Below are 13,581 nucleotides of genomic sequence, written 5' to 3'. Positions count from 1 at the left end.
CTCATCCACCTTATTAATATCCATATTGATACTAAAGGCCACTTTAATCACACGCCATGCGCATGTGATGGGGCAACTAAAGAACATAAGGTCAATATTGTCTTTAGCGAGGTTACCTTGCAGTTATTTTAAGGGCCTTTGACGAGGTTATCGATATGGCTACCAAGTTCCATAGTCGGTTGTTCCTATTCAACGTGGCCACCTCGATCTTGATGCAATCCTCAATAGTCTTCTTGCGTCAATAACCCTCTTCGCCATCAGATATCTTGGCCTTCTGCTTTCGGTTTGTCAACTAAAGAGGATCGAATTCCAATACCTTGGGGCCAAGGTTGTCGCGAAGATTCCGCCCTAGTAGGGGGAGGGGAATCACCACAGCCGGTCGAACATGTATTGTGAAATCAGTGCTTATGTCGTAGGCGGTGTATCCCATCACCCCTCTAATTGTTCCCCCATCTAATTAACAAGGTGGAGCCTGCTTTTCTTTGGGCGGCGACAGATTATGCCTTCGGGGCAAAGTGCAAAGTTAATTGGGAGATGGTTTGCCACCCCACTCATTTAGGGGGTTTGGGGATTCCACATATGGAGAAGTTTGCCCGTACTCTCAGGCTGGGGCTCAAATGGGAGGATCCGGGTCAGATGTGGGTTGGTACGGGGAATCCGTGCGACGAGATAGACATGGACCCTTTATGCCTCCACCACCATTGACATTGGAAATGGTGGCAAGGTACCTTTCTGGGACTCTCTGTGGCTGCAAGGGAGGAAGCCCGAGGACATTGCATCCCTCATTTTTTTTGCCGCCTCCAAGGGGAAGAAATGGACGGTGAGGGAGGCTTTTCAGGATGATGCATGGATTGGTAAGATTGACACATCTCATGGTATGTTGACCTCTGGACCCTTTTTAGTCATGTCCAGTCACGTGAGGAGATTGAGGATGATGACATCACATGGAGATTGTCAGCGAACAGAGAGTACTTGGCGTCGTCCGCCTACAAGGCACAATTCATGGGAGCTATGCTAACCACAGTGAGCAAGATGTTTGGAAGGTCATCCCCCAAGGTTAAGTTCTTTGTGTGGCTTGCTATTCATAATAGGGTCTAGACTCTCGACTGCCTGGAGAAGAGAGGTTAGACTAATTGTGGGGTATGCACCTTGTGTAAGAGAGCTAATGAGACTGTGGTCCACCTATTCTTCAAGTGCCGATACACTAAGAGAGTTTGGAGAATGATCAAGGACTGGCTCAGCTTGGAGATGTTGGACACCTCTAGTTGGGTGAATCACCGGTCTGTTTGAGCCTGGTGGACTGCCATGTCGGGTCCCAACACCACGAACCGGAAGCCAATGGCATCCCGCACTATGCTAGTGAGATGGGTCTTATGGAATGGGAGAAATGCACGGGTCCTCCAAAAGAAATCTACACCATCGTACCACATCTTGAAGCTCGTGCAAGACGAGGCTAATCATTTGACCACCGCCTTGGCTAAGCATTTGGATACCATAATGGCGCGAATTGTCTTGTAGATCCCCTTTCTGATACGCTCATCGAGCGATAACTCTCTAACACCTTCTTCTTAGTTGATGAATGGGGCAAAGCTTTTGCCTCTCCTTCAAATAAAATATAAAATAATACTCTCTTTCTCATTATAAAACACACACTTGCTACTCTCCCTCCAACCTATTTCAGCAAAGGAGAATGCTTTTTCCTAACAACCAACGGCCAAAAACCTTGAATTGAATGGGAGGGGATTCATAGCACGCGGGGGCAGGGGCACGCAGCCCCATTTTCTTTTGGCTTTCGATTCAAAACCTTTCATACCTTTTGAACCAAAAGTCCCAATTCGTTTGCATATCCGTGTTTCTGGTGACGTGGGTTTTCAAATGAGATCCATTTTGAATATGTTTTAGCCAGTTTTTTAAACTTCCTTAAGTTTTAACTTCTCTAACTTGGTACGAGCAACCGACAAAATCGTAAATTTTAGAACCCGCGTCCAGCAAACTTGTAAGTTCAGAAACTAAAACTTAAAACTTGTTGCCCTCGTGCGGGATCCAACAACTTTGTGGATCGTGAGGCTAATCAGACAGCAGGCACGGGTGGGCATGTGCATGCCGCTGTGAGTTTCTGGATTTCGAACTGGACTTTAATAAAACAAAGGTTCTTATAAGGGCGTATAACTTGGGCTGTTTTCAGAGCCAAATACAAAAATTCAACGGAAGTGGTACCGGATCTATCCGATAACCACACACATGCATCACTATCTTAAGACAATTCAAAGTCCACAAACAAATTCATGCCCCTGGTTGCTCTGTGTGAGCCATGAGTGCATCTTTTGGCAAAGCAAAGCGTTTTTCCTTGGCTTTCTCTCTCGAAAGAAAGATTCTCTCCTCCATCCATGATGGTCCGTAATGGCGATGGAGGGCTGCTAATAAAGTGCAAGGTCCTTGGGTGGCAGTGAAACGGGTGCTATTTCCGGAAGGACACGGAGGGGGGGAAGGGGAGTGCAGCGCATCATGGAGAGCAGAAAAGGCGCGCAAAGGGTATCATTTTAGCCCAGAAACTGCACGAGCAGGAAAAAGATGATACGCTCGAAAGCCTTTTTGACTTGGTATACATCCATCCATCGAGTGCCAGGAAAAAACGCTCAAGCCTCGTGCGTGCAGAAACGTTCGCTCAAGGATCAATGATACTCCGCACAACAGTTAGCAGCCATCTGCTTTTGATGTAAGGGCGTGATGCCTTCTTAGTCAACTGTTGAAGAAGCCTAGCGCCACGACGATTAATTAGAGGCGGCATGAGAATTCAACCAACCGGCCTCTTGTAGCTTTGTCATTATCCTGCTGAAATGATTCCCTTCTTTTGTCCTCCAAGCTCACGGTGTCCAAGGCAAAATGGCGTGCGGGACGGTAAATTTAATCTTTATTTTGTAACATGAAAATTTCCTTTTCAAACACATAGTACAGACGCAGACGCTTATATATATATATATATATATATATATATATATATACACACACACACTCATCCCTATAAACGTACGCAGGCACGCACACCTTCGTGGTACATAAATACAGTACATACGAAGGCCAAATTAGAAAGTCCAACAGGTCTAATGGCTTGTGTGAGCAAGAAAGAACTACTGTATAGCACATAAATACGGTGTAGACAATGATTAAAATACAGAATAGACAAAGGATAATGCTCTCTATTTTGTGAGCCTACCAATTTCTTTCGAGAGGAAATAATCGTCGTAGATACACCTTCGCGGTGCCGATGTGTGAAGCATTGGCATTCTGGCCAGCTCCCACACCTGTCTTAGAGCATGGAATCGTTTTTAGATGTCTCAACTGGGGCATTTGAATTGGATTTCGTATTGATAAACGTTCAATTCACCTGTTTGGCTGGACATTGAATTGGCAGTCTGTATTGAAACCACCAGTCTCCTATCATTCTAAGGGATATTCTTAGTTTCTCTTCATGCTTGCAAGTGGAGTATGTTGAATGCCGACGCATGACGTATCAGTGTTAACGAAAGTTTAGTGAATGGAGTAATAATTGTCAATCTACGTTGTGCCGATGAAGAAGAGAAATATGTAGCACTACTTTATAGATGACGATGGAACTCATAACCTTTAGAAATATCAAAGGAATGGCTAACTTTGGCAGGTATGTGTTCAAGAATAACTAACATTCTTCACCTCATGCTAGCCAAAGAAGTTATGCCTTTTCTGTCAAAATTAAGGTTCATTATGTTATCTGAGGTTTGTATATTATATATACCTCTAAATTAATTACCCTAGTTGATGAAAACTAGATAAAAGTGTTCACTTGAAAAATATAACCATTTTAGTTGCACCACACAAAGAAAAATTCGGCTATGGATGGGAGGTCTCATGAGAAAGATTTTGTTGGATCACAACCATCGACGAAACCAACATAGCATGCCGGCTTTGCCCCACCTCTTGCTTCTTGGAGCTGTGATGGCTCCAAATTATGACACCTTTTCATGTGTATTTTGTTTGGTTTCATGCAAGATTCTTGCTGGTTTTCACCTTTTCTCTTCAACTTAAAAAGAACGTAAGGTTCCTATTTCACCTTTTTTCTCACCACCCCTTCGTCCAACCTTCCATGCAGGAGTATATGATAATCAATCACTTTAATTTACTTACCTTCTGAACCAATTACATTTTAATTTACTTACCATACTTCTAATAAAAATATAATGTAATTCACGGTCAGAATTTGATGAACATTTATTTACGCAATCGTATTATTATTGACAGGTAAATCACAAGCTAATGTACTGGAATGTTTATATTCCGTTGCAACGCACGGACATTGTTCTAGTTCACTAACAATAATCTTTCAAAAACCAAAAAAACCTCGTTGCCTTGCTTGTTGTGAAGTTTTTTTTTAATTTTTGGAAGGAACCAATGCCATATCAGTATAATTGAGGACGAAGTGGACAACTTCCATGTTGAGAAGAAACCCATTTGGCCCATCCAGAAGCAAAGACTACATGTGGTACGAGCTTGCCGTTCATACCACGGTCGTACCAGCCGCCACCGCCCACCTCTCATCTATATGAGACACTTTTATATTGAAAACCCAAGGAGAAGAGGAACATAACGCCGCCAAATCACACCAGAACAGAGGAGAAGAGATCCAGAGGAGAAGAACTTCACTTAGATCCGTTCTGGATTCCCCGGTCTCACAGTCCCCCCATTCATTAATAGAGAGAGAGAGAGAGAGAGAGGAACATTCCGATTTGTATGCCCAGGGTTGGTTGCGATTGGTTTAATCATTCATCTTATTGTGACGAACTACAATATTATTGAAATGAATCTCCTTTGCATAATCTCTGTGATTGATTATTCTTCTTCTCTCATGTGCGAGTAATCCTCCATAGACGTGCGAGATGTAGGGGATTGGTAAGATCCATTTGTGCCTAATCTATATGTCGTTATTTGTGAAACTACCTCTATGATTAATTGTGAGGTTGATTACCTGTGAAGAGCATAATGCCTTGTTTTCCAATTTAGGAGGAGCGAAGACAATGCAAGAATAATGGGAAGGCAAGGCACATAAATTGTTGGTACGGTTTAATGGTCTTAATAGCCTAGCCGGCCATGCATATGGTCACGGGACGATAGGACAATAGATAGAAATAATCCCGACAGGAGGAGTTTGACTATTCAAGAGTGACTCATCTACCGTCCGTCGAATACAACTGGTATAATCACATGAATAGGTGGCTATGCGTTGCCTCTACAATGGCACATTTTACATCCGCCTTGACCTGAATCTCTCCGCGCCTACTCTTTCCATTGCAGCAACCATTATTTTCAGTTGGTTATTTTATGTTCTTTATTTGCTACTCTTGAAATTTTACGTTGCCCGTTAATTGCTTGCTTTCTGCCAGCATCATAATCCTTGCAGATACCAAAACAGTTGATTCGTACAAGTCTGGTGACAACTTATGTGCGACAGAAAACTCGCATTAACACTCTCCTCCTGCTCTTTGCTGGGAACAATACTATACTAGACTACTTACACTAGTGCAACACTAACCTTGTGTGTCTTGAAGGTCATCAAGATGCTGAGAGTGTTAGCAATTTTATTTCTTTTCCACGAGAAGATGGGAGGACACTTAAAGATGTTATGACATGGCCTCTGCTTTGTACCATGTCTCTACTTGAGAAATGGTGAACATGATCTAGAAGAATTTTGAGAGTGTTGTTTGCCCTCATCACACCACCACCCAAGTCGTGTATAAACTTCTCGACAAAGCACACTAAATAAATAAATGTCATATTATCTTCAAATTTGTGTAAATCACAGGGGTGTAGGGAAAGTAGTGGCTGAGCCGGTACACACCCGCTAGACCCCGTCAAGAAAACATAGCGAAACATTAAAAAAAAATCTGAAACTTTGTGGGGATGATTATGAACAAATGTTATAGATACTTGCAAAGTTTGGTGGTCAAATGAGATCCGAGGAGCTCTGAACAAAAAGACAAAACTACAAATTCCGCTCAAACAGTGCACGTACATTTTGACTAATTTTGAGTACCTTTTTTTGTACAAAGCTCCTCAGAAATCATTTGAGCACCAAACTTTTCAAGCATCTATAACATTTGTTTATAATCATCCGCACAAAGTTTCAATTTTTTTTAAATATTTTGCTATGTTTTCTTGCCAGGGTGCACCGAGCTGGGGTGTAGGAAAACCACTCTCTAGGGGTGCATATCCTTTAGTTGCACTGCACAAAGAACTAACTGGATTGGAGTAAGTACAAATGACTTCGTCACCATACTAGTCATCGTAGTTTAGGTTGAACAATTACTTATTTGTTAATATCAATTGATGAATAAATATTACTAATTAAATTTGTTTGCATTTGATTTCTAACAAGTTAATCATGTTTTTCATATGTAAGTAATTTTTAGTTGCACTGCACAAAATGACTGGGATGCTAATTGTGTGCTATACAAAATAAATTGCACCACCTATTGGCTGCGTATGTCCAGACACGAGCTATTGCACTAGCAATAATGGTTAACATGAAGGAAATACTTTTGTGACACTGCACAAACAAAGATCACCAGTGGTGCTACAAGTCTACCTATTGGTGTAAGTGTCGGCGTGTTTCGTCAGGAACATTTTCACTGGCATTTTGATCGAATTTTGGATAGAGAGCAGTGAAATGATCATTCTCGTCATCTCCTTCCTATAGTGGTGCCTCTATTTTTTCCCCAGGTGAGATGGGTAGTGTATGAATCTTTGGATCTTAGATCTTCATTTCCTATGTTAGATGTGATAAATCTTTTGATTTTAGATCATCTTTCATATGTAGATTGTGAAGTATGTGTAACTCTTTAACATATTTGAATGTATTATGAGATGCAGTTGACTTGTGTGGTGAATTAGAACATGCAGACCTCTATATATGTATATGTCTTCTATGTGAAATTCGAATTTCAGTGGTACAACTTGGTAGGGAAACCTTAAGGGAGGCCGTTGTAAAAAGGAAGCCGCTTCAAATGATAATGTATTCCGGGCGGTTATGTACTGGAAACCACCTCATAGTCTTAAATAATTGGAAGATGTTATATTGTAGGAAACCACATCTAATGCTCCTTTATGTAGTAGTGTCCCGTCCTATGTTGAATATATCTTTTATGTGAGATTCAAAATTTTGTGGTACGACTTAGTAGGGGAACCTTATTGGAGGCAGTTGTAAAAAGGAAGCCGCTTCGAATGTTAAAGTATTCCAGATGGTTATGTACTGGAAACCATCTCAGGGCCTTAAAGCATTGTATGCGGTTATATTGTAGGAACTGCCCGCGGGCGAACATATTCGAGGCAGTTTTGAAACCCCCTCCTATTTTCTGAGTATTAGCAACACAGACTTTGACGCGAAATGTGGAACTACCGCATGCCCATGTACCAAAACCATCTCTAATGCTCCTTTTTGTAGTAGTTTCCCGTCCTATGCTAAACTATGTCGTCATGTCCTATGTTTTAATTTGTCATATGTTAACTATGGAATATAGAATGTATTTAATCGAATGATCTACGTTGCACAGACTTGCGGAGGGGAAATGAGGAGCACCGTTGTCGGTGCGGACAACTAGGGCTCGACCCCTTGCTGTCCGCGGATATGTCCATATACATACGGGGGCTCAAATTTGTCCGTTGCCCTTGGTGATGCTCTTAGACCGGACACGCCATCGGGAGTCGCGGCGCGAGGAGCCACGAGGCTATGGTTATTGGAGTCAGCCATTTTGCAACCTAATCAATATCATTGTGATCTTTGGTGATTTTCTTCCTAGTTATTATCACGCATTAATTACAAAATATTTCCTTCCTAATTTGTATGTACCAAATATTATGTAATTAATATCATCTATTGCCCTCCATATTTTCATACTTATGACAGTGCATTAATTACGCAATCTTTTCTTCCTTTTTTGTATGGACCAAATATTACGTAATTAATATCATTTATTACCCTCCATATTTTCTTACTTATGATGGTGCATTAATTACGCAATCTTTTCTTCCTCTTTTGTATTGGTGAAGATTATATGATCAATACAATCAATTACTCTTATTATTTTCTTTATTATCGCGGTATCGCCATGCATTAATTGTGTATCATATGTTACCACCAACACTTCACCGGGCTTGACTAGACTAGTTATGCGTTCCTTAGATCCATATCAACGTGTGGCCATTAAAAAAAATCTGAGACCATCTAGAACTAGCCTTTGGAGGCATATTTTTATGGAAGAAAGTCTCTAAGCACCATGCGCCACTCCGGACTCGAGCGCGGGTGGTCTAGCTCGCTCCTTGCGAGCCTAGCCAATAGGGTGACACCAATAGATCCGAGGCTCAAGGAGAATATATCACAGTCGCATTTCTAAGCCTTTGCATCCTCATTTCTGAGTTACTGCATCCATAACGTGCAAACCAAAACAACTACTCACATCTCACTAAAGTACATGCAATTCCATGCTCAGCAGTGCACAATTCCAACTTTGTAGTGACTGATTGAAAAGAAGAGTTTGCAAATTGCAAGAGAGGGATAACCACTAGTATTCATCGCGAAAAGCAAGTGCTATGTATGGAAGGATGGGGAGCGCATCATGGAGAGTACAAAAGGCGTGTCAACGTATCATTTTAGTGAAGAAACCGCAGGAGCAAAGAAGAATGATACACTCGCTCGAAAGCCTTTTGACTTGGTGTGTCTCTTGCCTCGATGGAGTGGCAAGGAAAAACTCTCAAGCCTCATCATGCACGCACGCCAACACCTTCGCTCAAGCCTCAATGATACTCCGCACGATGCAGAGCGTGACATGCCTTTCTTTCTTAGTCAACTTTTGAAGCGGATTGGCACGATTAATTAGAAGAGCGTAGAAACTAAGCGCATTGGTTTCTTGGAGGTTGGAGCTTGGCTTCCCTGCTGAAATGATTCTCTTCTTTTGTCCTCCAAGCCTCGGCGTCCATGTCAAAAGGTAGATCATGGTGTCTCGTGTGCAATGTGCCATAGCATCCAAAACCCATGTAATAATTGCATCGATTTTTATCCATTCACTCTCCTTTTTTCTTTACTTTTGAGATGAGACCGTGTGCCGAATGATTAGTTCATGGAAGATATGGATCCCTTGGCATGTACATGGTCCATGCTAGGCATGATGGAGAGGAACGCCTGCCTCCATATCTCCTATCCTTCACATGCATGGTGTCATGTCAAACCTCAAAGGTATATAGTACGTGTGTGCATGCACCACCAAACAAAACACCTAAAGCTCACCACGGCAGGCTCACGTACGTACGGCGCCAAAGCCAGGAAAGCCAAGGCCAAATCCACCCTATATATGCGGCGTGTGTTGCCGTTGCCGACAGACGGCTCACTTCAAACACCTTGAGCTCCTCACAAGTCATTTCTAGGAGCCTCACCAACATGTGCAGCTCTGCATCCTGGAACTCCTCACCTCCTGCTGTGCTGTTCATCAGGCAGCAGGGGAAGAAGAAGCCACATGTCTCAGTGACTCTCAGGAGGAAGAGGTAATTAACATCTCAGCTTGTTCCTGTTCCAGATTAACTGTGGCAGCAGCAGCAATGGAGCTTATGGAGCATGATGCTGCGTGCATGTGTGCTTACATGCAGCTACGCCTGATGTTTTCAGGTTAAGGCTGATCAGGAGGAGGAGGAGGGAGCTGAGGAGGGCGGCTGCTGGAGGGGCGGAGATGGCGATGCTGAACCTGAGGCTCCACCTGGAGAACCGGCGCATCCTTGCGGAGAACGAGAGGCTCCGGGAGAGGGCTGGCGCGCTCCGCCGCGAGAACCTCGCGCTGCATGCCAACCTGTGCAAGGTGGTGCTACCGCCGGCAGAGGCTGCCCCCGGCTGCTGAGCTTCCCGCCGTTCTCCTTGGTCTTGGTGGCTCCTTGTTGTGCTTGTGCTACTTTGTCTAGGTGTTGATGATGGCTGGCTGTCTGATGATCTGTGCTTATCGATCAACCACAGGGTTTTTCTTGGACCTACTTTGTGTGATTTGTGGCAAGATCAATAGATCATGGTTGCACATTATATGTTTAATTTCAAGTGCAGAGATTAGTTAGCAAGTTTTTGTCTGGCTGGCTCTTTTTGAAAAGAAAAGGGTGGGAGGAAAATGGAAGGCAGCTTTGATCAAAAGGGCAAACATGTCAACTCTACTTTCTCTTGTTAAAACCAGAAAATTTGTGTGATTTGTGGCTTGATCATGGTTGCACATTATATATGTTTAATTTGAAGTGCAGAGATTAATGTAACCAAGTTTTTGTCTGGCTGGCTTTTGAAAAGAAAAGGGGGAGGAAAATGAAAGGCAGCTTTGATCAAAAGGGTAAAGATGTCAACTCAACTTTCCCTTGTTAAAATCAAAAAATTAAAGGCAAAAAGATGGCAGTAGTCCTTTGTCCCTCTACATGCTCAATGTTTACTTACACCTTAAGGTCTCCAATGATTAAATACCATGAACTCCTCATCAAACCTTTTCCAGCCTTTTTCATTCTGCTCAAAAGCATATATTGGCAGATATCCTTGTGAGCTTTCCCTTTTACACCTTTATTACCTAGTACTTTGATGAATGTTACTGGCAATGCATTATATGTGCAAGTTTAATATCTACAACTGTAGAACCTGAATCAAACTTCCAAATGGCGGCAAAAATCGCAACACTGAAACTGAAGCCGGAGCTGAGCTCTTCTTCGGAATAAGAACAAATAAACCCAAAACAACTACTATCACCAAGCTGTGACGACGAGGGAAACAGTCAGGTTATCTTGCAGCTTAGATCATACTCCCTCCGTCCCAAAATTCTTGTCTTAGATTTGTCTACATACGGATATATCTATTCACATTTTAGTGTTAGATACATCCGTATCTAGATAAATCTAAGACAAGAATTTTGGGACGGAGGGAGTACAACAAATGGAGCTAAGCTTATACAAGTAATACCCAGTGTGCATCACTCAAAACCGCAAAATGGAGAAAACAATGATATGAGGTACAAACAACAAAGCATGCCACTGGAGTTGCCCCAAACATTTCCATCAAGTTATCGGTTCAAAGTCGGGGCACAAGGAATTGTACCATAATCCGATGAATCCAGCACACAGCTACAGGGACAGACAGACACTTTATACAGTTCAAAAATCGACCGGAGTTTTTCCCAGGATTGAACAAAAATAATTTCGACAAAACAAGAGATGTTTTTTTTTTCTTCCTATGATTGTTTCCCGCGACCTAAGTAAAGTATTGTCCAGAGCATATGGTATTTTTAACCGAATCTGTCGTATCAAATTTCCCTTGGAAGATCTCATTTGGGAAAGCATCCTAGAAGTTCCGCTGGCGTTGCTGACCTTGCTGGAGCTGTGATGGTTGCCTCAGAATTTGCAGCTGGTGAAGCTGAATCATCTGGGAGCTCATCCGTTGCTCTGAACTGTTCGGCATATGAGGATTACTGGCCTCGGCAACAACCAGATTTAGGCGTTCGACCTCAGCATGCAATGCTTCGTTCAGAGCTGGACACAGAGTGAAAACCCAAGTTAACTGACTATGACAAATAAACAATAAAGTTCATTCTAACATAGGCGTAGTAGGGGTAACAAGCACGTTAACACAGCATACCACATGACTAACAGGACTCAACACAACTGAAGTAAAAGTGCAAAATACTGATAGTTTACAATCAACCATTGGAAGAACACAACTTGAAGTAAATCAGCAGAAAAATCTTGCAGTGCTGGTCAATAAACAAAGCAAATATACCAGACAACGAATGAGAACATTATGAGATTAAACAATAACATGCAGGTTCTGTTTGAATTAAGTTTCACAAGAAGAGGAACCATTGTCAAAAGATCCAAGTTTTGTGGCACATTTAGAATATTCTACGATATCAAGTTATTCAGGCATGCATACATGCGCTAGTTTGACAACGCGGCACCAGAATTCAACATAATGTTTTTGGTGTTATGCCTAGACTCCATCCTACCATTTGGTTTTCTGAACTACACATTCAATTCTTAACATTGAAAACTCCAGTCGCCCTAACAGTCGAAACAATTCCTGAATTCCAGTTGCCCCAACATGCTTATATGTTGCAAAGCATTATCTATTTTTATCACTGTAAACACAAAGCCAAGTTTTGGTTGTAGGAATCATCATAACTTCTATTGCAACATCGCAAGCTGCACATGAACAGTCAGAACATACAGCACCGGGCACCAACTCATATATCATACATACGCTGACTGCTATTTCGACTCATTATCTATTTTTACCGCAACTTACAGTGATGCTGGAAAATAAGGAAGCAAACTCACCCTTTTTCAACTGTGCTTGCTCCTCCAAAGCTTGCAGCCTGATTCTCATCTCATGGTTGTGAATTGAAAGCCTAGCCTGGCCCTTCTGCAAAATACATGCATTCACAGTAACTAGGACTGTCAAACCTTCAAATACAAATCAAAATGCTCACCACATATAAAGCTGGGCCAGAAAGCCTCTTGTCTGTAAGAAGGGGGGAAAAAGGCCCACCAAATTCAGAGAACGAACCTTAACCATTTTCACTTGTGCAGATAAGTTCATAGTCTCCCCCTGCAGCACCTGAACCTTGCCCTCAAGCTCCACTATGTATTTTGCCTTGCGCTCCTTTGACTTAGCAGCAGACAGCCGATTGTTTAGGATCCTGGAAAATTTTACAAGATATGATCAATTTTCAGTAAGCGAAACATTTTTACCAATGACAACTTTATTGCGATCATGGACGCCCAACACACCTCCTGACCCTCTTAGGATCGGTCAGCACAATCTGCGCGAGGTGCTCACTGTCCATGATAACCTTCTTCTCTGCTTCACTGAATTCCTTACTGTTTGCGAATTCCTTGGCGAAGAGAGCAGCGGCGCCACCAATGGAACCACTTCCACTGCGTGCCAGCCGAGCAGCAGCACCCGGCCCCGGACCCGGAGATGGAGGCGGCGGGTTGGAGTTGGAGTTGGAGTTGGACGGCTCCAGGCCGGACGGTCCAAACTTGAACTTCCCTACAAGGCTGTCCGCCGACAAGCTGCGGCAATGCCTGGGCAAGCTGCCGTCCGCGCTCTCGGCTTCGTTCTCGCTGCTGTCACCGGGGCTCCAAGCGGGCGCTTGGCTGTCCAGCTGGTCGCGCCGCTCCTGGCCGACGGGCCCGGAGGAGCCGACCGCGCCCAGGCCATTCGTACTCTTGTTGTAGGCGCCGAGGATCCCGTCGAGGGTGCTGTTGTTCGCGGCCACCAGGGCCTCCGCGTTCACCGGCGCCGGAGGTGGCATGGGCAGGTTCTGCTGGGAGGAGAACGCGAGGAGAACGTCGCTCTGCGACCGCTGATGCCCCGCCCGCAGCGGCGGCAGTCTGGACGCCCCCCGCTCGGAGCCCGACGGCGGCGGCAGTCCGGACGCCCCCCGGTCTGAGCCCGACGGCGGCGGCGGGGAGAGCGCGATCGCTGATGGCGCAGACGGATCGGGGTACGGGGGCCGGAAGAGAAAGTCCATGGAGAAGAACTGGGGTTGC

General features: G+C 43.6%; 2 protein-coding genes across 2 annotated transcripts; one reads left to right on the top strand and one right to left on the bottom strand.

The window, feature by feature from the left end:
* The first annotated feature begins 9,363 nt into the window (after positions 1-9,363).
* LOC119302507 (protein LITTLE ZIPPER 1-like) lies at positions 9,364-10,284 on the top strand. The gene is made up of 2 exons (XM_037579538.1): positions 9,364-9,564; positions 9,686-10,284. Exons 1-2 carry the CDS (start codon positions 9,461-9,463, stop codon positions 9,909-9,911), a joined length of 330 nt encoding a protein of 109 aa, XP_037435435.1. The 5' UTR covers positions 9,364-9,460; the 3' UTR covers positions 9,912-10,284.
* A 798-nt stretch (positions 10,285-11,082) lies between these two features.
* Positions 11,083-13,365, bottom strand: LOC119302505 (transcription factor VIP1-like). Its single transcript, XM_037579537.1, has 4 exons — positions 12,817-13,365; positions 12,593-12,725; positions 12,364-12,448; positions 11,083-11,559 (listed from the first exon to the last, which is right to left on the bottom strand). The coding sequence occupies exons 1-4, from the start codon at positions 13,341-13,343 to the stop codon at positions 11,372-11,374; spliced, it is 933 nt and encodes a 310-aa protein (XP_037435434.1). The 5' UTR covers positions 13,344-13,365; the 3' UTR covers positions 11,083-11,371.
* Between the last annotated feature and the right edge of the window lie 216 nt (positions 13,366-13,581).

Source organism: Triticum dicoccoides, chromosome 5A (genome assembly GCF_002162155.2).
Source record: "Triticum dicoccoides isolate Atlit2015 ecotype Zavitan chromosome 5A, WEW_v2.0, whole genome shotgun sequence".
NCBI lineage: Eukaryota > Viridiplantae > Streptophyta > Magnoliopsida > Poales > Poaceae > Triticum > Triticum dicoccoides.
Note: the sequence above shows the minus strand (reverse complement) of the source record. Positions and strands in the feature narration are given on the sequence as shown.